The 24,560-nt window shown below is 39.5% G+C and overlaps 1 protein-coding gene across 1 annotated transcript; it reads right to left on the reverse strand.

Moving 5' to 3' along the window:
• Window positions 1-15,423: 15,423 nt before the first annotated feature.
• Window positions 15,424-24,247, reverse strand: LOC121505459 (arg8-vasotocin receptor-like). Its single transcript, XM_041780820.1, has 2 exons — window positions 23,133-24,247; window positions 15,424-16,902 (listed from the first exon to the last, which is right to left on the reverse strand). The coding sequence occupies exons 1-2, from the start codon at window positions 24,088-24,090 to the stop codon at window positions 16,628-16,630; spliced, it is 1,233 nt and encodes a 410-aa protein (XP_041636754.1). The 5' UTR covers window positions 24,091-24,247; the 3' UTR covers window positions 15,424-16,627.
• Window positions 24,248-24,560: the final 313 nt, after the last annotated feature.

Consider the following 24,560-nt stretch of genomic DNA (forward strand, 5'->3'; position numbering starts at 1 on the left):
CTGGCATATTTTTTCTACAGTCACTTTTAGGTGTTACTCTGTTATGTTCAGTTAACATCCATTTCTTCTAGCTAGCCAACTGCAACTACCTTATGTTTATAACATAATTACGCTCACTAAGAAAAACTGATTACTGTAAGTTAGTTTCAAGTAACGTTAGCTCTCAGTATAGTTTTACATAACTTTGTTAATCCATTCATTTAAGCTAGCTGACTGCAGCTAGCATTTGTCCAGTCAAGAATTTCAACTAACTAAATCTTATGTCTATCAGTAAACTCACTATTCCAATTTTAAATGCAGCCAACTTTAGCTCCATTCGTTACTTTGAATTCAGATTTAATTTAATCTTGAACTCATTTAAGCAAGTTATTCAACTAGCCATTACTTCAGGCAACCTTAGCATCTTCATGCTAATGATTGAGCCAGCATATAACACTTGCTTCTTATTAAATTAAGGATTATTTCATGATTGTGAGCTGCTTTTTATTTTTTATTACCATTTTATTAACATATTTATTTTAATGTATTTGCATGCTCTATTTGTATATTTAAATTTTGATTTGAAATATTTAGCTAGCCATTTCAACTATTTATTGATTTTAGAAATCACTTTTATTAGTTTCTGAAAAACATTAGCAACTTTTACTTGCTTGTCAGTGATGAACTGTTAAGCCAGATTTTCCCTTACTTATCACCATTTTAACCAATTATGCATGACTTTATAAAATAAGTCAAATTAACTGTTTTTTACCCCTCTGTAGAAAACTACTTTTCTTAATTTTTGTAAACATAGTGCGTCTATTCACTGTAATATTTTAAAGGAAGTTTCTTCATGAACTGTAAATGCTCTTGTGGTAAGTGGGATTCATTACAATCTATAGATATGTTCAAAAGCAATGATTTTGATTGAATTTAGAATTAAGTATTTGATTATTTTTTGGATAATAAAGCTAAACACGTAGGCTTTTTCTTTGCTTTGGACTTTGCTTCTTTAAAATGTTGAATATTTGGTCTAATGGTTCCAGTTAAGACTATCCATCCCTTTTTTCCAACCCTTTCGACCATATTTAAAGTCAACTATTGTTTAAAAAACTATAGGCAAACTCTCAAGACCCTAAATGGACATCAATGTGTTATTTAAGACTTAATTATTCCAGTGTACTCATAAAAATCTGTATTTCCAGGTACATTTACACCCCAATCTCCCCATTTTGGCTTCTCCTTTGAGCCTGTGGATGAATCTACCAGAACACAAGGTTAGTTATCACCCATATACACCCTGACACCTCAAGCATTAAATAAATAACTGAAGCTAATGATGGGAATCCTAAATAAAGCTGTGTAACAGCCCCTTTAGCGCCCACACAGGAAGCAGCCGTCTCAGATCACTTTGTTTTGATCAGATTATGGGGAGCTCTTCACTGCACTGTTGATAGTTACTGTCAGATAAGGTTCTGTTTATTCAGGTTCAGGTTATTATAAATGAGGATCTAATTGCTGTTTAATGTGCTATCTGGACTGGATTTTCCACCTGCTGGTACATAAACTAAAACACTGATGTTTATTTTGTCATTACAAGCTACATATGCTTTCCAAGTGTTTTATGTTGTCAAGAGATCCTATTCATGGAGATATTCAGTCAAGTTTTTGCAGGGTAGGGGCGGATTTAATAGATTATAATAATGTTTATAGCTCTAAATAATGGTGAACACATCATTATTGAAAAATAAGAAGTTTGATCTTGCTTTTTCTTTTTGGATAGCTTTTTGATTTTCACTTTCTGTGAACAAAACATTCTCCATTCAACATAATCCTTCCTTATTTTTACCACTGTTCCCAATTTGGGTCTGAGTGGGGCTGGAGCCAGCTGACATTGGGCAGGAGGTGTTAAAAGCCACATTCACACCCATGCTCAATTTAAGGTGGTTTCAGGCCGGGATCCACGTACACTTGACCCCAAAGTCTGGTTGATTTGATACGTGTGAACACAAGTGAACCGCACTCGGGCATAGTGCCCGATCCACTTGGAAAAAAGCCACAGATGCACTGTAAGAGCATGTAAACTGCACAGAAAGGGACTGAAACCAGAAACTCCTGCTGATCAGAATTATACTTTAGCAAAAGTTTCTAACACTGGCAGTTAAAATGGACTAATGGTCTAATCCTGCTATTTTTACGACGTGTTGTTGGCATCCAAACATAAAGCTTTCTTACATAATTCTTTGTTGTTTACACCCTAAATTTGACTTCTTTAAAGGCTTTGACCCAACACACTGACCCAAATACTTCAAATTCAGATCATTCCTCACTTTTCCAGGAAGGGTATTTTGGTGACATAAACACGTCTTAACTGATTTCTTATGAATCATTGCCTTAAAGTAGACAAATGTGAACGTATCCAGTCTAAGGATACTGAACACAACCCTAAAAATTGCAGTTTAAACTTTAACTACATCAAAAATTGTGGGGATGCTAAGAGCTGAATTGTAGAAGAACTGCTGAAAATAGCCAAAAACAGCATAAAATGGCATAAAAGTAGCTGAAAATGGCATTCAGTAGCTCAAAAAAAGGATAAAAGTAGCTAAAAGTAGCCTTAAAATAGCTGAAAATAGCATTCAATGGCTGAAAAAGCATAGAAATAGCATGAAAATAGTTGTATTTTAAAAATTATAAAAGTTAGAAATGAGAAAAGTCATAGCAGTCGAATGACGAAGAAACTGAATTTCTTAAAGTGTAAACGGTGTCGATAGGACAAAGTATGAAGGAGGAGATAGCCAGCACGGAAAAATAATAATAAACAAAATGGCCGACGTGAATATCAATAGTGTGGATGCTCAGCATCCCACTAATAATGGAAATTTAACAATCCATCCTTTGCAAACCTTAAGTAGCAGTACTAATATCAACAGAGATCTACTTTTAGGTTCACAGTCATTCTCCGATCACTTTTAGGTCCACTTGTTCAACTCATAGATGCAAATATATAATCAGCCAATCACATGGCAGAAAGTGGTGCATTTAGGTGTGTAGATGTGGTCAGTGTGCTGAGCTGAAGTTCAAACCGAGTGCCAGAATGGGAAAGAAAAGTGTTTTTATAGAACGAGCCATGGGTGATGGTGCCAGACAGGCTGGTCTGTTTCACAGACTGCTTATCTACTGGGATTTTTACACCATCTCTAGAGTTTACAGAGAATGGAGAGGAAAAGAGGAAGCAGCAGTTCTCTGGGCCTTTTTGAAAGCAGAGGTCACAGGAGAATGAGCAGACTGGTCGGAGCTGAAAGAAAGACAATTCAATTAACCACTCGTTACCAACCGAGGTAGAAGGTCGTAGTAGCAGAAGACCAAAACTGGACGTAGTTGCCTGGTCTGATGAGGCGTTGTCTGTGCTGCCACATGCTCCATGTGAAAGTATGGCTCCGCCCTGCTGTAGATAGTCTTTTGGTGAATAAGCATATTACTGTTAGTGGTTCCTACTGTAATCTATCTTATACCTGAGTGGTACAACCGGCCTCTTTCAACACCAACACAAGAATGTATGGACAAAAGTATTTGGCCACTATTTATGTTGCTGTGGTTTGAAATCAGTATCACATTAGAGTTTTAAGCTAAAAAAAATCTGTCCAATGTTCTTCCATACTGCCCAGTTTTACTCTGAGATACACTATATTGCCAAAAGTATTCGCTCACCTGCATTGACTCGCATATGAACTTAAGTGACATCCCATTCTTAATCCATAGGGTTTAATATGAGGTTGGTCCACCCTTTGCAGCTATAACGGCTTCAACTCTTCTGGGAAGCCTTTCCCCAAAGTTTAGGAGTGTGTTTATGGGAATTTTTGACCATTCTTCCAGAAGCGCATTTGTGAGGTCACACACTGATGTTGGACCAGAAGGCCTGGCTCTCAGTCTCTGCTCTAATTTATCCCAAAGGTGTTGTATCAGGTTGAGGTCAGGACTCTGTGCAGGCCAGTCAAGTTGATCCACACCAACCTCTCTCCTCCATGTCTTTATGGACCTTGCTTTGTGCACTGGTGCACAGTCATGTTGGAACAGGAAGGGGCCATCCCCAAACTGTTCCCACAAAGTTAGGAGCATGGAATTGTCCAAAATCTCTTGGTATGCTGAAGCATTCAGAGTTCCTTTCACTGGAACTAAGGGGCCAAGCCCAGCTCCTGAACAACAAGCCCACACCATAATCCCCCCTCCACCAAACTTTACACTTGGCACAATGCAGTCAGAGAAGTACTGTTCTCCTGGAAACCGCCAAACCCAGACTCGTCCATCAGATTGCCAGATGGGGAAGCGCAATTGGTCACTCCAGAGAAGGCGTCTCCACTGCTCTAGAGTCCAGTGGCGGCGTGCTTTACACCACTGCATCTGACGCTTTGCATTACACTTGGTGATGTATGGCTTGGATGCAGCTGCTCGGCCATGGAAATCCATTCCAAGAAGCTCTCTGTTCTTGAGCTAATCTGAAGGCCACATGAAGTTTGGAGGTCCGCTCTGTCATTTTACGTGGCCTACCACTTGGAGGCTGAGTTGCTGTCATTCCCAATGGCTTCCACTTTGTTATAATACCACTGGGAGTTGACTGTGGAATATTTAGGAGCCAGGAAATTTCACCACTGGACTTGTTGCACAGGTGGCATCCGATCACAGTACCACGCTGGAATTCACTGAGCTCCTGAGAGCGAGCCATTCTTTCACAAATGTTTGTAGAAACAGTCTGCATGCCTAGGTGATGATTTTATACACCTGTGGACATGGAAGTGACCGGAACACCTGATTTCAATTATTTGGACAGGTGAGTGAATACTTTTGGCAATATAGTGTATAATTAGTTTTAGCCTCACTCTAAGACAGTGTTACTCAACCAAAGAACCAAATTGTTAAAAAAATACCATGGCAAGATCCACAATCTAAGTGGTGAAAAGGGACAAAAAAGCTTGAAGTGGCAATAACAGTAAGTTAAGGGAGGCAAAAATGGTCAAAAAGCAACAAAAATGTGTGAAAAGGAGTGAAAATGAGGAGGACAATGCAGAAAAAAGGGTCAGAAAGTAGCAAAAATGGGTGAGAAGTGACAAAAAAATTAGTTACAGGTGGCAAAAAATGGTCCAAAAGTGGCAAAAATGTGACAAAAAAATTTGCAAAAAAGGGACTAAAATGGACAAAAAACAGTCAAGAGAGGCAAAAATGGGCAAAAAATAGGAAACAATTGGTATTTAGTGTCAAATGGTAGCTTAAATGAGTGAAAAGTTGCAAAAAAAAAAGTGGCAAAATGTGCAAAAAAAAAAAGAAAAGCGGTGTATTGTGGCAAAAGGTATCTTAAATGGGGTAAAAGTAGCAAAAGAAGTGGCTAAAATTGGCAAAAACTAGGAAAAAAGGGATATTTAATGACAAAAGGTAGAAAAAATAGGTGATAATGGGGGGGAAATGGTAAAAAAGGGGCAAATATGGGATAGAAATGGCAAAACAATGGGTAAAAATGGCAAAAAATGTCAAAAATTGGCAAAAATGTTTGCAAAAAGTGGTATTTAATGGTAGCTTATTGGGCAAAAAATGGGATAAAAGTGGCAAAACTGGGCAAAAAAGTAGGCATAAGGTGTTATATATTGGCAAAAGGTAGCTCCAATGGATGAAAAGTGGCAGAAAATGGTGACAAAGGGCATAAAAGTTTCCCTTTTGTAATGTTTTCTGGGGGAATAATATATAAAATTAAGACATAAAAGAGCCACAAATAATCACGAAAGAGCCACACGTTGAGGATCAGTGCTCTAACATCTAATCAGCCCTCTGCCCCGGTGTTCCTGGCTCTCATTCTCCTCCTATCAGTTATTTTTTTACTACTCTCTGGTGGTGTAAACTCCCCGACACGCCTCCTCCCAGATGTTAGTCTTTCCCGACATCAGCTCAGCGTTATCCTCAGTAAACAGCCTCTGTGTTATCCGCCCCCTCTGCTCCTCCTGCTGGCGTTTTAATTACTCAGATATATAACCTTTACTGCTGACTTTAGCAGGAGTACCTGTAATCCGTCCTCCTTTACGTCTCGTTTGTGTCCGTCTCTTTGACTGATGAGCTCAGATCTCCTTTAACCACATGTAGAGAGATTTAGAGGAGGTGCATGGTCTATGAGGAGAGATGGAGCAGCTAAGGGGACCTAACACAACAGTTTCCATGTTTACTATTATGTCAACACTTTAAAGGAACAGTCCGTAGACTTGTGGCACTTTGATTCTCATAATTTTTTAACTTTCTTATTCAGCATTTTTTGTCAGCAGTTCAACTTATTTCTGAACTTTTTTCCATCATTTTGAGTTTTTTAATATTTTTAGCTTTATTCTCAATACTTCATCTTTCTTATCAGCGTTTGTTTTTGTCTGACATTTTTTCTGATATTATAGTTTTGAGGGTTTCATTACATGTTGACTTTATTCTCAACATTTCAGCCTTTCCCTTCAGCTCTTTCATTTTTAAAAATGTTTTTTACTTTTCCTCATCTTTCAGACTTTTACTCTTCATTCTAACTTTTTCCTTCATCATTTGTGTTTTTGATTTTTTGACTTTTCAAAATGCAACTTTTAACTTTTTCCTCAAATTTGAGCTTCTTTTCTAAAACTTTTTTCAAACCTTTTACTAGTATCAAGGTTTTATTTCCCTTTAGACTTTTCAACCTTTTCCTTTTGGTTCTGTGAGGTTTTGACTGTTTACCCTCTACATTCAGACATTTCCTGATCATTTTGACTTTCCCTTGAAGTTTGTCTTCCTTCTGCATTTTTGACCATTTTCTTCAAATTACATTTTTTTTCTGAAACTTTTTGACTTTTATTTTTCATTATGCTCTTTTCTCTTATTAAAAAAAATCCAGATTGTCTTGAGGTTTCCAACTATGGACGTTTCTTCTCAATGTTTCAACCTTTTGTTTCAACTTTTCAGTTTTTCTTGACCTTGACCTTTTCTTGATCCTTTTCTGAAACTTTTTAAATTAAATTTAAATTTCTTAATATTTAGGGGTTGTTTTGTTTTAAAATCTTGTTTGACTCTTTTCTCAACACATCAGTATTTTATTCTACATTTATTCTACAAGTGCTTTATAAATAAAATGTATTATTATTATTACTTTAATATCAGTTTAATACATTTGTTTGCAGCTAGCTTGTTCGGCTCTACCCATCATGCAAACTTTCAAGTGTCAATTTTTTCTGGAATAATTTACAAAAAAAAAGCTTTCCTTTATTTTTTATATTTTTTTCTTATTTAGAAATAATAACAGAAGTGATCATATCGCTTTAATAAAATAAATTATATTAGATCTGTTATATAATAAAGTCATCACAGTTTTAGATGTTAGCGTGCTGTAGAAGAGTCCAGTGGAACAAAACCTTACAGTTCAAATTCATATTCTTATTCTGTGGTTTTATATCATGTAAACATGTGTGGTTTTGCAGAGTTGGAGAATAAAATGCTCGGTGCTGCAGCTCCACGTCGTGGTCGATGGTAGCTGCCGCTGGTCTAAGCTCTTTTTCCATGTGGTCATGTGACTGAAAGCTGTGAGTAACCAGGCGGTGGCGTACAGCGGCGGGTCAAGGAGAAGGGCTGGGCCGTCTTTTATGGTAATATTATAAACAAGGTTTGACCCAGAGGCCTAGAGGCCTAGAGGCCTTAACCTTTGACCTCCAGGAACTAATCAGTTCATTCTTGAGTCAGAGAGGACATTTTTAAAGTTTAAATCATTTCAAGCATTCCTGATGTTGAATCGCTGGGACAGGTGGACAGACGAGTCTTAAACCAATCCATAAACAGAATAAAACCACCGAGTACACGGACGCCACATTCCAGCAGAGCTGTTGTGTAGAGAGGTATTTACAGCTGCAGATGCACAGATTTACACTCCACCCTCATAAATTAGGCTGTCGCTGGTCTTCCTATAGCAGCCTGGGCCTGTTTGTCCCCGGGGCCGGAGGGCTGCGATAGGAACAGCCACTTCCTGCAGACTCAAACACGGCACGTAAACACTGGAAGTGCTCCATTTGCACATACGTGACATCTGGAGAGCTTTGGTCCCTCCATGTCAGATCAGAGGGAGCTGAAGAGGTTGTTTTTTTAGATTTAAGAGCAGAATATTTCAAAGATTGTCTAAAGAAAATGTTTTTATTTATTTAACCTTTAGTCAACCAGGGGGAAACTCACTGGGATCGAAAATCTCCTTTTCAAGAGAGTTCTGACCAAAATGATTAATGTCAACAATAACTGGGCTGTTTTTAAGATGTTGAAACAATTCAAGAATTATTTCACTGTGAGTAAAGTGTCAGGGTCGGCACGAGAAGAAAAACAGAAGGAGGATTTTTGTTCATCAAGCTCAAAGTCAGACATGATGACAAAAAATGTCCAAATATTCAGAATTATGGAGAAAAAGTTTTGAGTCAACTTTCCTGAACTTTCTCTTTTTTGACTTTCCAAAATTTTGCTTTTTTGTTCACACATTTTTCCCATCCTCAGCTATTTCTCAATATTTTAACATTTTTGTATTATTTTAACTTTGTCCGTTTTCAGTTATTTGGTGTTTTTTTATTCAATGTTTCCACTTATAAAAATTATTTTATGTTTCCCCATCAGCTCCAGGTTTTCTCGACCTTAACGTTTTTTAACGTTTTCACTTGTTTCACAGCATTTTCCCTTTTTTTCCCATCATTCTGAGTTTTTCTTGGTGCTTTGGCCTTGTTGCAATTTAGAATTTTTGACATTCCAAAAATATTTATGTTTTTAAACTTTATTTACTTTATTTTATTTTATACTTTATTTTTGGCCTTTTTAATTTAAACTTTCCTGCTTTTTCATGTTTTTTTAATTGACTTTCTGCTTGACATCAAATTTTTTTGTATATTCAACTTTTTCTTGACATTTAATTTTTTCTCAAATTTCTCAGCTGTCAGCATTTCTGTTTTATTTTTCACTTCCGAGTTTTCCTCCTCTCACTTTTAAGTTTTTTCAGCATTTCTGCTGTTTCTATATTTTCTTTCTGTTCCTTTTTTCTTGAAGTTTTGACTTTTTTCAACTTCAAAACTTTTTCTTGACACATTCAGTTTTTCAACAATATTTAACACACACACCCACACACACGTTTTTTTTTCATTTTGTTTTTTTTTCTTGATGTCTTACTGTTTTTTTTCCCAACCAAATTTCCCCATCATTATAAGTTTATTTGCAACGTTTAGCCTTTTTCCTCAACACTTGGGATTATTTTTCTTGATATTTTGACTTTTTCTCAAGGTTTAGACTTTTTTCGTTCAGTTTGACAGTCTCCCTCAACATTTTGAGTTGTTTTTTTTTTTTTTTCACATTTTGCCCTTTTCTCAACATTTCAACTTTTCTGTTAACATCTAAACTTTTTTTAGTCTTTTTAACTTTTTGAGTGTTTCTAAAAAGATTTATTCTGGGCCTTTTCATGCCTTTATTCTAGAGATAAGACGGTGGCTCGAGGCAGAAACAGGGATGAGAGAGCGGGGAAAGAGCCACAGGCTGGACTTGAACCTGGACCACCTGTGGACATGAGGCACAGCTGAACCACCAGACCAGCTGCAACCCATGTTTTTAATTTTTTTCTTAACATTTTAACTGTTTATGTTGAATTTTTTCAGCACTTCGTCTTTTTACATGACATTTCTGCCCTCACCCTCACTTTTTGACTTTTTTTTTTTTTTGCCTGCACTTTATATTTTTCTTGCTATTTTGTTTTTCTCAAAGTGAGGAAAAATGTTCCTTTTCTTTTCTATTTCTATCCCTGACTCTAAATTCTTTTAGTATTTTCCTAAAAATCATCCATTGGGTTGTCAGTACCTGCTAACAGTCAAAGATAAAGAACAGAAATGAGTTAGTAATGTGGATTTAGAAGGATTTCTTGGATGACGATAATTGAACTGGTAAAATAAAAGCAAAAACGACAGAAATAGAGTTGAACAACATTTCCACTTGTTTTAGACATTTACATTTTTTTTATTGCTGGTGATAAAGTGAAAACAGAACAGTAACAAGAAAACACAACGTACAGGCACACACACAAATAACAACAAACAAACAAAATCAACTGATTAAGAAAATTTTAAAAATAAAATATATATTATAATAAAAAATATGATACTGTATAATAAAAAAAACAGACATTAAATTTCAAAATTCCCATGCAAATGCCAAAAAAACCCCAGCAAATTTTCCCAAAAACTTCTAGTGACTCCAAAGTATGCAAACAAAACTCCAGCGATTAATGGAAAAATATCCAAAGTTTTGTAAGTCAAGCGGAAAATGAGATGGCTATAAAGAAAGTCTAGTTGTCCTAAAAATAAAACAAAATAAAATAATAAAAAGTGAGGAGAGTGAACTAATTAGACTGACAATTATATCAGAAATTTAAATGATGATATAAATAATAATAACAGTACCAATAAAAGTAACAATTATTATATTATAATAACAACAATGATAGTAGACATAGAATAGATGAAAAAAATAAAATAAAATAAAAATTGAAAGAAATTTACAACTTTTATCGTGCACCTTTTGCCTGTTTTTCTTAGATCCCCTCTTTCCAGTTTTTCTTGACCTTTCAACTCTTTATCTCATGTCTTTGACTTTTTTTGACATTTAGATTTTTCTTTCTCTCATCTGAATTTTCCTCTGAACATTTCTGCTTTGTTTTGTGCCATATAGACATATTTTTTATTTCAGTGCATGCTGAAAACCCTTTTCTTTTTCATGCCTGACCCCGGCACTCGTTGGTATTTTGCAGTATTTTCACTAAAATGCTCCGTTCCTTTTGTCAACACGTGCAGACAAACCTTAAAAATATGAAAACTGATGATCTCTTCTGTGATTTCTGCGATGGTCAGACGGTTTAAATGCGGGTGGAAAGAAAGGGTCGTGTTGATGTGTAGTGAGATAGAGGCCATTAAATCCTCGTTACAGGATGGGACTCCACCCGGGCCGGTTAATGATGAAAGCTGCTCCGTTTTAAGGCCACATTCATCTACACTTCCTCCCATTAACAGTGCACTTCCTCCTCCTGGTTTCCTGCATTAAGCTCTTTGATAAAAACGTTTCCCTGTGGACAGTTTGATTGATAATGAATTGAAAAGTAAGCTGTAGTAAATGAGCAATAGATTCCATCACGTGTGGTGGACAGGACTGAAAGAATCCACGGTTTTTGTGGAGTTTAGTAACTCTGCTTTAGGTTTCTGTGCTGGATTAGATCCATGTGGTTCTGGTATTTGTTGATATGTATTCTTTTCTGTCTCAGCTGTTTTACATCTACGTTACCCGAGTCGGCCCCAGAAGTCTCCGTCCTCTTCGATCTGCTGAGTGTCAATGTAAGCCATGTGTTTCTCTGTGTGCATTCACACCAAAACATCAGAAAACAACATTAGAGTAGAGGGGGTGAGACACTGAGAGGGTTAAAGAAGGCCACAGGGAACCTGCTGAACCACAGGTATGTGTTGTTGAGGTTTTCATGTCTAGGGGGTTGATGCACATGCTGATAATAACAGATTTGTAATTATAGCGAGGATCTTTGAGATTGAGGCCTCGTCCTCATGTACGTGAGAGTCCTAGCCAAGACAGGCAGCAGCAAATTCAAGTTACAGATGTAAACATGAAATATTAAATAAAGAGATCAATTAGTCCTGGTGCACAGAGCAGGGAGACATCTTCACTTTCAAGCTCCTAAAAAGATTTGAAGCGACCAGCTCCCCAAGTCCCAAATCCTCCTGCAGGAGCAGCAAACCTCAAACTCCTTTTCCCATTTTCCACACAGACTTTGGGGACAGAAAGTGAAATAAGTCTCCTGACTGAGTAACAGAGTGAAAGCTGCAGCCTTCAGCGTTTTTCACATGAATGAAATCCCATAAGAGAAGCAGATTAAATGTGCCTTTATAATTCAGTATATGTGGGGCGCTGAAAACCAAGTGTTTGGGTCAGGGTTCATCAAGTACATCTGCACAAGGGCCGGCTTTAGTCAACAGAAACTCTGAGGGCCGGACTCTCAAATACACAAAATTAAAGAAATGTTTTATATTATTTTAGTCATTAACAGTGAGATCTGTCCCTGTTATCTATAACGCAGCAGGCCACAAGGAGACAGGCCTGACAACAGAATAGGCCGGACCCCTGAAAACCACAGAGAATGGGCCCTCCCCAGTTCTCATTTAGCACCAATATTAACCAATTTTGACACTTTTAACCCTTTTTTGATACTTTTTGCCCCCTTTTGCCTCTTTAACACAAATTTTTAAAGATTTTAACCCGATTTAAACTACTTCTCCTGCATGTTTTATCCCCTTTGTGTCACTCTTATCAATTTTTGCCACTTTTCTTCTATTTTTGCTACTTTTTAACCCCTTTTCATTACATTTTTTCAACAATTTTTGCAACTCTTAAACCAATTTTTGCCACTTAAAATCATATTTTAAGTGGCAAAGTGCCAAAGTGGCCTATAGTTACTACAGGGACTATGCTATAGAGCAGTGTTACTCAACCAAAGAGCCACATTTTTGAAAAATACCTTTGCAAGAGCCACAATCTAAGAAGTGAAAAGTGGCAAAAACAGCTTAAAGTAGCAATAAAAATAGGTTAAAGGTGACAAAATTGTCAAAAAGCAGCAATAAATGGGTGAAAAGGGGTGAAAATGGGGAGAAAATGTGTAATAATGGTCAAAAAGTAGCAGAAATTGGTGAGAAGTGACAAAAAGAGTGGGTGGAAAGTGACTTAAATGGGCAAAAAGCAGTCAAGAGTGGCAAAAATTGTCAAAAAAAGATGAAACAAGTGGTACATGATGGCAAATGGTAGTTTAAATGGGCAAAAACGGGCAAAAAATGGTTAAAAAATGGGATAAAAGTGGCAAAAATTGGGAAAAAGTGGCAAAAAAATGTCAAAAAGGCAAAACATAGCCCACATATAATCCATACGGGGCACGCAAGGACATGCTGGCTGGGGTGGAGTTTTTACGGCACACAGACTTTCCAGAGAAAGCCAAGTCTTATTTCTAGGAGAAAAAACCCTAGCAAGATTTAGGAGAAGAGCTGTAGCACTGTCATGCCTTTATCTGTCATTTGAGGTTTAAATCGGTTGAAATAAATGAGGATGTTTGCTTAAAAACGGTGGATATAATTGTGGAGAAACATGACATTTCCTCTGTAGAATATCTGAAAATGTATGTCCGGCTTCTTCAGGATCATGATAAAACACCTGTCAGCTTCCAGCTGACCTCTTTGGCTTCCGTCTTCAAAGCTTTATTAACAACAGTCGCATGTATACAGCTGTGGTTGTTTAGATCAGGGCAGAAGTCAAGAATACCCTCCAGCTTTGACAATACATCATTATAAACACAGAGTTTCTCCACATTCACCAATCTGACTTCAGGCGTTCCTGATTCAAACTATCGGAGCTCAGAGAGGAATCTATGGCTCTTTCAGCGCCGTCAAAGCAGGGTTCAATCCGCCTCCAGGCCTCCCGGTTTCTCTAAAGACTCTCAATCAAGACTGAAAACATGACGAGTGATAGCAGCGCTGATGTTTTCTTATTTCCCTTTTCGTTTCAGATGAATCAAGGCCAGCCCTTCAGAGCTGACAGATCAGAGAGATGAATCCTGTCACAACCCATGCTGCCATCCTCACTCTCAATGGGAACATGTTTTTCTCCATGGTTCGATTTTATAATGACGGTAAGAGGAGAAAAACTCCTTTACAAATGCTTAGAGGAAGCATGGAGCTTGTTGACAAAGTGGAACGTTTAGCAGAGGCAGGCAAATTTCCTTCATGAGTTGGTGGATGGTAATTGATTCTTTCAGAGAATGTGATTTAGTGTTTTAGCAATCACCAAAAAGCTTTAAAATGAGCTTTTTTTATCTTATTATGGACTCTAAAGTCAGCCCAGCCCGGCTTGGTTCATGGAGGACGAAAACATTTGTGCCTCTCCGGTTACATAAGATTTATTTCAGCCAAACAAGCCACAAGGAGACACAGAACAACATTTATCTTTTATTTGCAATTTACAGCACAGAATGAAGAGAGTACATCCCACTGAAAGACATCTTTACAACAACAGAGAGGCTGGGAACGAGTCTCAAAGAAGCCGAAGGAGCCAAAGCTTTAACTTTAGAGTCAAGTGCAAAGCGATAAACATTTATGTGACAGATGACATCATTAAAAAAGGCATCATGTTTTAAAAGACAAGTATTTACAGGGTTTATAACTCTAAAATTAAATAAAACACAATTAAAATCACCATATAAACATTAAATACTTCATATTTATCTTTTTAATAGCCATAGTAGTGACTGATAATAATCTACACATGATAATTTTACAGTAGTATGACTGTACAGCATATTTACATCTATATACAAGCATCAGAAAAGACTGATTATTTACATGTGCCATCTTTATTATAAACACAAATATCTGCTTTTCTGGGCACGAGTTTAGTCCTTGGGTTTGGGGCGAAATGATAAGAGGATGTTGACCTTATATGGTCAGAGGATGTGCATCCTGTTTGTACCAAAAGTGGAGGATATATGTTCTAAACTACAAACATTTACAGCATTCGGAGCCTTTACAACAACACCGTACATGTAGCTCAGGGTCCTCCATGTCTCTGGTCTTCACTGAGATGTTTCTGCACCTTCATTGGAGTCCATCTGTGCTAAATTAACCTGATTGGACATGGTTTGGAGCACACCTCTCTATAGGCCTCACAGCTGACAATGATATCAGAGCAAAACCAAGCAGGTCCAGTCCAGTTCTGTCTGATCTCACCCGTGTTTCCTCAGCTGACGTCTCTCCAGTCTCTCTCATTCTAACAGGAAGTCTGTCTCTTTTTAGAGATTCTGATCATGTGGCTCAGCTCAGTAGTACGACAGAGTATCAGAGCCACACGAAGAGAAAACAAATAAAAGAATGAAAACTTTTTTTTGACATTACGAGAATAAAGTCATAATATTACGAGGAAAAAAGTTTAATATTACAAGAAAAAAAGTCGTAATATTACGAGAAAAAAAATATAATAATATGAGAAAAATGTCATAATATTACGAGAAAAAAGTTGTGATATTACAAGAATAAAGTCTTTATATTACGAGAAAAAAGTTGTAATATTACAGGAAAAATTGGTAATATTACAAGAATAAAGTTGTAATATTACAAGAAAAAAGTTGTAATATTATGAGAAAAATGTCGTAATATTACGAGAAAAAAGTCAGAATATTACAAGAATAAAATAATAATATGAGAAAAATGTCGTAAATTACGATTAAAATATTACAAGAAATGCTGTCTGCCGTGGCACCGCGGATCTACGACGGAGTATTTTCCTGATTCTGATTCTGCTAAAATATAGCTTCACAAGATGCTCAACATTGCTCATTTTAACGGAGGCGGCGGTCCGGTAGACTTTCTTTCTTCTAATATTTTATTCTCACAATATTACAACTTTTTTTCTCATAATATTATGACTTTATTCTTGTAATATTATGACCAAAAAAAATTCTTTAATCTTTTTTTTCTCTTTGTGTGGTCCTGATACTCCACCGTACAGTAGAGCTGGTTCAGTTGGGCCTTTTAAATGTGGGTGAAATAAAAGAGGGAGGACAGGAAACTGGCACTCAAACAGGAGCTAGCTACAGTGGCTCACGTTGGAGAGCCGTTTAGTTGAGGAGGCTCGTTGGAGGACGGCTCATCTTTACTCGGTCCTTTACCCCACACGGTTTATTCTCTTGATCACCATCTCAATTTAAAAGCATGTTTGCGACAAAGAAATGATTTTTTTAGTGATGCAAGATAAGTTTTTTTTTGAAACGTGCTTAACTCTTTAATGTGCCACTCTTGTTGTATTTATTGCAGCCAGCCTGTAGGGGGAGCTCTGATCTTTTGGCTTCATTTAAAGCAAAGTATTCAGCTGTCCATTCTTTATACAGTTTGTTGTTAGAATGCACACCGTGAGCTCCTCATCTTGGTCTGATGTGTCAGGTGTCTGAGGGTCGAGGAGGCTCTCCTGATCATTAGAGGCTGGGGGAACGTATCTGCAGTCGTCAGGGTTGGAGGCTTCCTTTAGATATCAGGCTGCTTTAAAATGCATGTAGGAAATGTCTGACAGCAGCAGGATCTGAAGATTAAAGTCTAAACCTTCTACATATCATACAGGTCTTGATTTTATCTGCCGGCTGTCATCACCAGCTGACCCAGACTGGAACCGATCCAACTGACCCAGACTTGAACAGACCGGCTCTGACCCCCACAGCGTCTAGTTTCTGTTTATGAAAACATGTGCACTGACAAATGAGAGCCAGTAGTTTCCTTCTGCGTCACGTAATGAATCCCAGCGATGACAAATGGTCATGTTGGTTAACTTTTCACATATTTGAGGAGTTAAATTACAGCAGAGATCCTATCATACTAACTGCTAAAGTCACTGGACTTGTTTGGACTCCATCTGATCTGGCAGACAAAGAAGAGTGATTACGGCCATGTGAACATAAACAACCGAAAAAATGCCACCAAGTAAAACAGTGTAGGTGTGACGGCCTCAGAGCAAATAAAGGTCCGTTCATGGTTTCTCCTCACACATAAGCAGACGCTGTTCCCGGTGGTCAGGAAGCAGACTGGCAGGTCTTAGGGCCGGGGTTGAGGTCTCTAAACGGCTCAGAGAGGCGCGGACCCTGCAGACGCGAGAGCAGCGTCGTTCTCCGGATGCTGCTGTCCGAGTCCTGGTGGGTGAACTTGTTCCTGAGCGGACGGCAACACGGCACGCTGCTGGCGAAGTCCGAGAGCAGGTGTCCGCTGAAGATCATGTAGATCCAAGGATTGCAGCAGCTGTTGAGGCTGGCGAGCAGAGCGGAGAGAGTGACGGCGGCGTTTTCGGAGTCTGGAAAGGAAAAACACAAACACAGATTTATTAGGCACGCTCACAGATGTCAACAGTTCCTCAGAGATGTGTACTTTTTCTCTTTGGGGAGTTCTACCGTTCACTGACAGTCACTGAGTCTGTAGCGTGTTTATTCAGATCCAGTTTGGTCCTCTGGTTTAAACATTTCAGACTTTAGAATTCCCTGTAAAACTGGAAATGTACTACAGGATAGTGGGGCTGATTTCTGGCCTGATTCCCTGGCCTGAGTGCTAATCCTATCAGAATGACGTTACCTCTGGTTAAACTGAACTTATAATAGCCTTTAGTTCAGTGGTTCTCAACCTTGGGGTTGGGACCCCTTTGGGGGTTGCGAGACACTGAGAAGGGGTCTTCAGTTGCCCTAAAAAAAACTAAGACTATTTTTTTAATTACACCGTTGCCACTTTACACCCATTTTGTCAATTTTTTTAAACCCTTTTCATCATTTTTTTCCCACCAATTTTAACACATTTTTACCATTTAAAACCCATTTTTGTCAGTTTTAAACTCTTTCAACGACTTTTTCTGTCTCTTTTTGCCACTCCTAAACCAATTCTTGCCACTTTAGCTTAATGTTGCCTCTGTTGACCCATTATTGCTACTATTAACCCATTTTAACCACTTTTTATACCCAATTTTTCCCATTTTAACCCAATTTCACCATTTTATATGCCAATTTTTTGCTAGTTTAACCAATTTCTTCCCATATCTGCCTATTTTTTTCTCAGTTAATCCTTTTTTTGCCAGTTTATATCAAATTTTCAGCCCATTTCACCAAGTTTCCACCCATTTTTGCTAATTCAAGCCACATTTTAACTTCTTTCACCATTGTTTAGCCCTATTTTTGCCACTTTAACCCATTTTTGGCCTTTTTGCCATTTTATCAAATTTTTGCCACTTTAACCAATTTCTGCTACTTTTAAAATCCAAATTCACCACCTTTCCACCATTTTTTGCCATTTTTAACTCATTTTAGCCATTTTAAAACCATTTTCATTAAGGTTATTTTAGGTTATTTTCAGGTTAAATATTTGTTATGGATATCACAGTTTAAATTCAGAATGGAGCATTGTTTTGTTGACCTCCATGGGCCCCAGAAAGCTCTCCCATTTATCCCCCCTTTATGAGCAGCCTTGTCTGCATGTGACTATTCTAAATTGCGCATGGCTGTGTTCAAGCCATCTTCAGGTACAGTGGGGGTCCCTGGTCTCTGGCACCTTTATTTTGGGGGTCACGGGCTGAAAAGGTTGAAAACTTCTGCTTTAGTCGACTAGTTTAAGTTGAAGAAAACACTCCAAATTGAGCTCCATAGCTTCTAGTATAATCTGGAACACCCTCTGGACACTCCATCCTCATTTTCTAGCTCAAACCGAGTTAACCATGCTGTTCCTAAAGGTGCTATCGATGCTATCAGTTCATCGTTGTTTACATTCAGATTGAGGAGCGTTACGGCAGCACGGCAGTGACTATTAATTATTTTTACAGTTTAGAGAGCATTTGACTGTGACTGTGGGCCGGTTCTGGCCCAGAAATACATATTTGAATATTGGTAACGGCTAAATTAATCTCTACATATCAGTATATTAGATATCTGCAAAAATCCAATATCAAGCACCCCTAATTTATCCTGAGCATGTTCAACATCTATGGTCAGAAATCCTGTTTTACCGAGGTCAACACCAAGAACAACTCTCTTCAGATTGTAATGTGGACCAGATGGCTAACGAATCAAGATCAAGCTCCGTAAAGGAGGAAGCACAACAAACACAGCCATAGAGACGATGGTGAACATGAAGCATAAATGTTTACATGTCCTGTAAAACAGCAGTGGTGGTTGCAGAGCTGTTGGCATCGGGTTCTGAATGTGGAAAAAGAAGTTGCAGCAAAAATCTGATGTATGGAGGCCCTGACTCTTCTTTGCATAACAAAGCCGGTTTACACATGATGATAGTCTGCCACTCATACCTGTTCCTTCTAAATTACTAGCAGACACTTGTCACCAATGCAGACAATGACAGCATCCGTGTTTTCCTACATCCACTAAATGTGTCTTTGTCTAGAAACACCCTCCCCATTATTTATGGCAGGTCATTTTTTTACCATTTCTGTCGAGTTCAGGTCAAAGACCCTCCCTCAGGAGCTGCTTGAACTTTGATTCCCTTCTCCAAGCAAAGACATTTTTATGGTTTGAAAACATTCGGACACACTTTCCTTTCAGTGTGCGTGTTCAGGCGTCTGCTGCTGCATGTCTGAGTGATCCGTTTTGTCTGTCTGACGGCTCAGAGGAGCCCAGAACTCGGCATTCCTCTGGAAATGTATTCCTGTCAGGTTCTGAAAGCCTCTGAAAGCAGCACTCGGACTCTCGTGGGTCAGGAAACTTTCAGATAGTCAAATTGAAATTCTTCAGGTGGGTGAGCAACTCTCTGAGGCTGACTGACGCTGGTTTCAACAGATTTAAAAGGGTGAAAAAAACTAAATTCATATCCTTATCACCACGTATGAAATCACGCCACGCTGGATGCTCATACAGCCGTGGAGCAGCTTGGTCACGTGAAATATTACCTACTCAACAATTTACATTTCTTTTTACTAACATTTGAATCATTTTTCTCTATAACTGACTCAAGGATGAACTGTTTGGGTTTTAGAGGTCATACATTAAAGGTGAAATCCATCATGAAATGTGTAAATCTGCCTAGATCAGACCGTCCTCACAACCTGAGTGGGCGTGCAAGAAGGAGACTAGTGAGAGAGGCCACCAAGACACCTATGACTACTCTGAAGGAGCTCCAAGCTTCAGCAGCTGAGATGGAGAGACTCTGCAGACAACAACTGTTGGCCGGGTTCTTCATCAGTCAGAGCTTTATGGGAGAGTGGCAAAGAGAAAGACACTGTTGAAGAAAACTCAGATTCAATCTGGACTAGAGTTCACCAGAAGGACTGTGGGAGACTCCATGGACAAACACTGACAGCGCAAACACACCATCCCCACTGTGGGGCCCGGTGGTGGCAGCATCATGCTGTGGGGCTGCTTCTCAGCAGCATCATGCTGTGGGGATTCTTCTCAGTAGCATCATGATGTGGGGATGCTTCTCAGCAGCATCATGATGTGGGGATGCTTCTCAGCAGCATCATTCTGTGGGGATGCTTCTCAGCAGCACTTGTTCCCTAAGTCTGGGTTGGGATTTTTTTGTGTTGCCAAATGAGTTTAAAGAATTTCTTGATTTTTTTTTTTTTTTTAATACAATATTTATTTCTGCTGAATGCAAATCAAAACTCGACCAGTCACTGGACGGAAAAAGAGCTAAGGTCACAGTTATGATGCTTGGCTAATAAAAAAAAAAAAAAATGTGCATTTTTCCAGAACAGACAGCCACTAAAGGCCCAAGGTGCTGAGGATGCCGTTGTACACCCAGCCTCTCTCTTCACCCTCTCTCTGCCTTCTCCTCACTCCTAAGATGACCTGAGCACAAAAGGAACAGACACTGAACTTTCCTTTTATCAGTACAAACAAAAAAATACCTCAGGGCTCAAAACATTTGTAGAAATCAAATACCTAACCTGCCTTTAACAAAGAAAATATCACCAAAATAAACTGACCTCTTAAGGCCCATGTGTACTCCCTTCACGTACGAAAATGTACCCGTGCCCCCACGGTTTCCGGTGGTACTGCTCCGTTTGACCCGTATCCGTAAGCTTTATGGAAACGTGCAGAAATACGGACGAAATGAACGCAGAGCACAGACAGAAGGCTCCGTCCATATCCGGGTTTGTATTTAACGTTGAGCATAAATGGGCCTTTAGATGAAAACCGGAGTAAAACGACACTCGAGAAGCTACTCTCCCCTACTAAACTTACACTGGGGGCTCGTCCGGGAAGAAAGACAATGGACAGGGGTTAAGTGGCTTCTTCCAGGCTTGTAGAACAGAAATCGCCACGTCAGGACCAGACTGAGGCCCCGTCCAAACGGAGCCAAATTCAGTAGTATGCAAAATTTTTTTGGCATATCGGCTTTTCATCCACATGGAAACGGCATTGTGGGAGACCATAAACGCTACTTTTTGAAACCGAGTCCCAGAGTAAACTGTTTCGTCTCCGTGTGGACATGCTGAGTCTGGAATGGTCGTTATCTAATCCAGCACCTTCCATCAGCTAATCCAACCAGCTGATGTGGCGCAGAAGGCAGACTAGATAAACAATAACACAGTAAATAAGGCCGCCATGGCTTGTTCCTTGTAAAAGTGGGTCAGCAGAAAACGGCTGTTCACGCCTGATCCCTGATCAACCTGACAGAGCTTGAGCAGTTTAGCAAAGAAGAATGGAGTAAAATTAGAGTCCAGATGAAGCCTGACTGAGACCTATCCACACAGACTCAGAGCTGTGATCGCCAAAGGTCACTCTACTGACCACCAAAGGTCACTCTACTAAGTACTGACTAGAAGGAGTATCAGTGCTTATTTTATATGACGTGTTTTATTTAATTGACATTACTCTGTGGAAGTCTGTCTCCTCTTTGACCTTAAAGAGTTTTTTATTTCATTAAAAGCCAAAGCTGGTATTAATGCACCCTATCAGAGTAGAATGTAACGCCAGCTTTACACTGCAGTGTTTGACCTTTTTAAAAAACTGTTTTTTCTTTATTTCCCAAGAAATAGTGACCTTGAGTTTAACACTCGACAGCTTCTCAGTGGAAACAGGCTTCATTTACATCATCCCACCATGACAGTGATCAATGATTCACGAGTAAGAAACGCTTTCCATATGAGAGCTGGATTTTCATTAATCTCAACTCTACACATAGATGTCCTATACCTCCACTGTATATCCCAGAAAGATGGTGTCATTTTCTCATTTCCCCTAAGATGTCAGGTTGGTGATAAGAGATTAAAGATATCAGCATGATTAATACTAAAGATTACACATTGAAGAAGAGCTCCTTGTTGCTCAAAAGTAAGATGAACTGATGTTTTGCATCTGTTTTATATCAATGATTTATTAAGCTGAGGATAAGTTGATCAGCTACTTTGGTGTGTGAAATTTTGATTCACAGTCAGATGAAATGGATCTGCTATTCTTATTTAACAGTGACACTCAGCGAGTGGCTCTGGAGCCACATGTGGCTCATTTATGTCTTAATCTGAAATATTAATCCCCAAGAAAACCTGAACATAGGGGAACTTTTTGGCCCCTTTTTTGAAACTTCTTTTTGCCACTTTTTTTTCCAATTTTTACTAATTTCATCCCATTTTTGCCCCTTTTCACCATTTTCTCTTCTTCCACCCATTTCAGCTACCTTTAGCCATTAAATACCACTAGTTTTCTTATTTTTTGCATGGTTTTGTGACTTCTTTTAGCCACTCTTTTCCCCATTTTTGCTCTTTTCACCATTTTTTGCACATGTAGACATCCTTATGCCATTAACGTACCACTTGTTTCCAATTTTTTCCCATTTTTGCCACTCTTGACTGCTTTTTGCCCATTTTAGTCACTTTTCACTCTTTTGTTGCCTTGTTTTTGCCACTTTTGGACCATTTCCTTCCACCTGTAACTCATTTTTTTAACGTCTCACCCATTTTTGCTACTTTCTGACTTTCTCTCCCCATTTTCTCCCCTTTACATCCATTTTTGAGTGTTTTTGAGCATTTTCGTCTTCTTTAACTTGTTTTTTTTTTTTTGCTACTTTCAGCCGTTTTGGCCACTTGTCACCGCTTAGATTGTGGCGATTGCAAAGGTACTTTTCAACAGTTTGGCTCTTTGGTTGAGTAACACTGTTTTTTAATCTCCCATGATTTCCTGGACAAAAAGAGTAGAGAAGGGTTTTAATGGAAAGGCGTTTTTGACTTCTTTTCCTTTAAAATCTGCATAAATATAATCCAAGCTTCTAAAATAATTCACCTAAGGCAATGTTAGATCAAATGTATGGTTGAACTGTTAGGAGCTGGGATGTTTTAACAGGCTTTAAATAAATAAAAGTGTGTTTTATTCGTGGGTTTCACATGGATGTACCAATATTTTCCTCCTGCTATCAGATTTAAGGACAAATAAAGGCTTTCAGTGAGACAGGCACATACTTTTAGCTTCAAATTTCAGATAAATAAGCGAGAGGGAAAGAATGGCTGCCCTAATTTGGATCTTTACGCACAGCAGGTTGATCCGGATTGATTATTTTGACAACATTTCCAGGTTTGCCGTGACTGTCGACACTCACCGTCCCAGGAGAAGTTCTCGTCCCACACTGACCACATCTGCACGGTGAAGAAAGGCGCCCAGCACACCACGTACGCCAGCACGATCACGAAAGTCATCTTCACCGTGCGTAATTTGGCGCGTGAGATGGTGCTGACGCTGCTCACCGAGTTCCTGCCCAGGATCCCGGTCTTATTGGCCTCTGCCACTGCGCTCACGCTCGCGCTCTTCCTCCGAGTCTTGTACTTCAGGTTCTTCCAGATGGTGTGGCAGATGAGTCCGTAGCAGAACACGAGCACGGCTACGGGCACGAGGAAGATCCCCAGGGTGATCCAGGTGATGTAGGCGCGCACCCCCCACGGCTCCACGAAGTGACCCCAGCAGTCATACACAGCCGAGCCGGGGTGCACCTCGCTGAGGGAGAAGATGAAGTACTGCGGGGTGCTCAGGACCAGGCTGCACAGCCACGTGGAGCCGATCATGATGTGCGCGCGCTGCGTCGGCTGCTGGAGCGTCTGCAGCGGGTGGCAGATGGCGATGTAGCGGTCCAGGGTCATCATCACCATCATGTAGGTGGAGGCGAACATGCCCAGGACCTGCAGGTGCTTCACGATCCTGCAGAGGAAGTCCGGACCGTAGAAGCGGAAGGTGATCTCCCAGCAGAGCTGCGGCAGCACCTGGAAGAAAGCCACCACCAAGTCCGCGAGGCTCAGGTGCTTCATGAACAGGTGCATGCGCGATAGCTTCCTCCGCGTCCTGTACATGGCTAAAAGCACGCTCAGATTCCCAACCACGGCAGCCAGGAAGGCGAGGCTCAGCACGGTGATCTCGATCTTTGCCACCTCCTCGTTCCGTCCAAACGGATCCGTGTCGTTCCTCTTCACGCTCATGTTCACGGTCTCGAGCTGCTGCGTCTCATCCAAGTCCTCGGTGCAGTTTTTCCCCGTGATGTTGCAGGGATTCTCCAAATGGAACAGCATGGTGCGTGCTTCTCCTCTTTGCGCACGGATGTGGCTGTGCGTAACTGGAGACTGGCTCTCGCGCTCCTGATTTACCCCCACATTAACGGAATTATCACCAATATGGGAATTTATACACAAAAAAGAAGAAATAACCACACATCATAAACAAAATAACAAACTCCCGTGACGCACAGCAGCTCCAGGTTCCAATCTGAGCTGCGCTGCTGCAGATCTGCGTCTTTTAAAGCCTCCTGCCCCCAAAGACGGAGGACCAGCCCCCCTCCTGTACCCACTCACACACCCATGCACACACTCAATCTCTCCCTCTACCCTCCAATGAACAGCACTTAAGATGAAGAGGAGACTGCAGTGAGACATCTCTGCAAAGCAGAGGGAATAAAATCTAAATAAATTATAGATTCTGTTACCCAGAAATGAAAATATTAGTCAAAATGTGAAATATTTTATGCCTAATGGAAGAATTATAA

This window comes from Cheilinus undulatus, linkage group 23 (genome assembly GCF_018320785.1).
Source record: "Cheilinus undulatus linkage group 23, ASM1832078v1, whole genome shotgun sequence".
NCBI classification, from domain to species: Eukaryota; Metazoa; Chordata; class Actinopteri; order Labriformes; family Labridae; genus Cheilinus; species Cheilinus undulatus.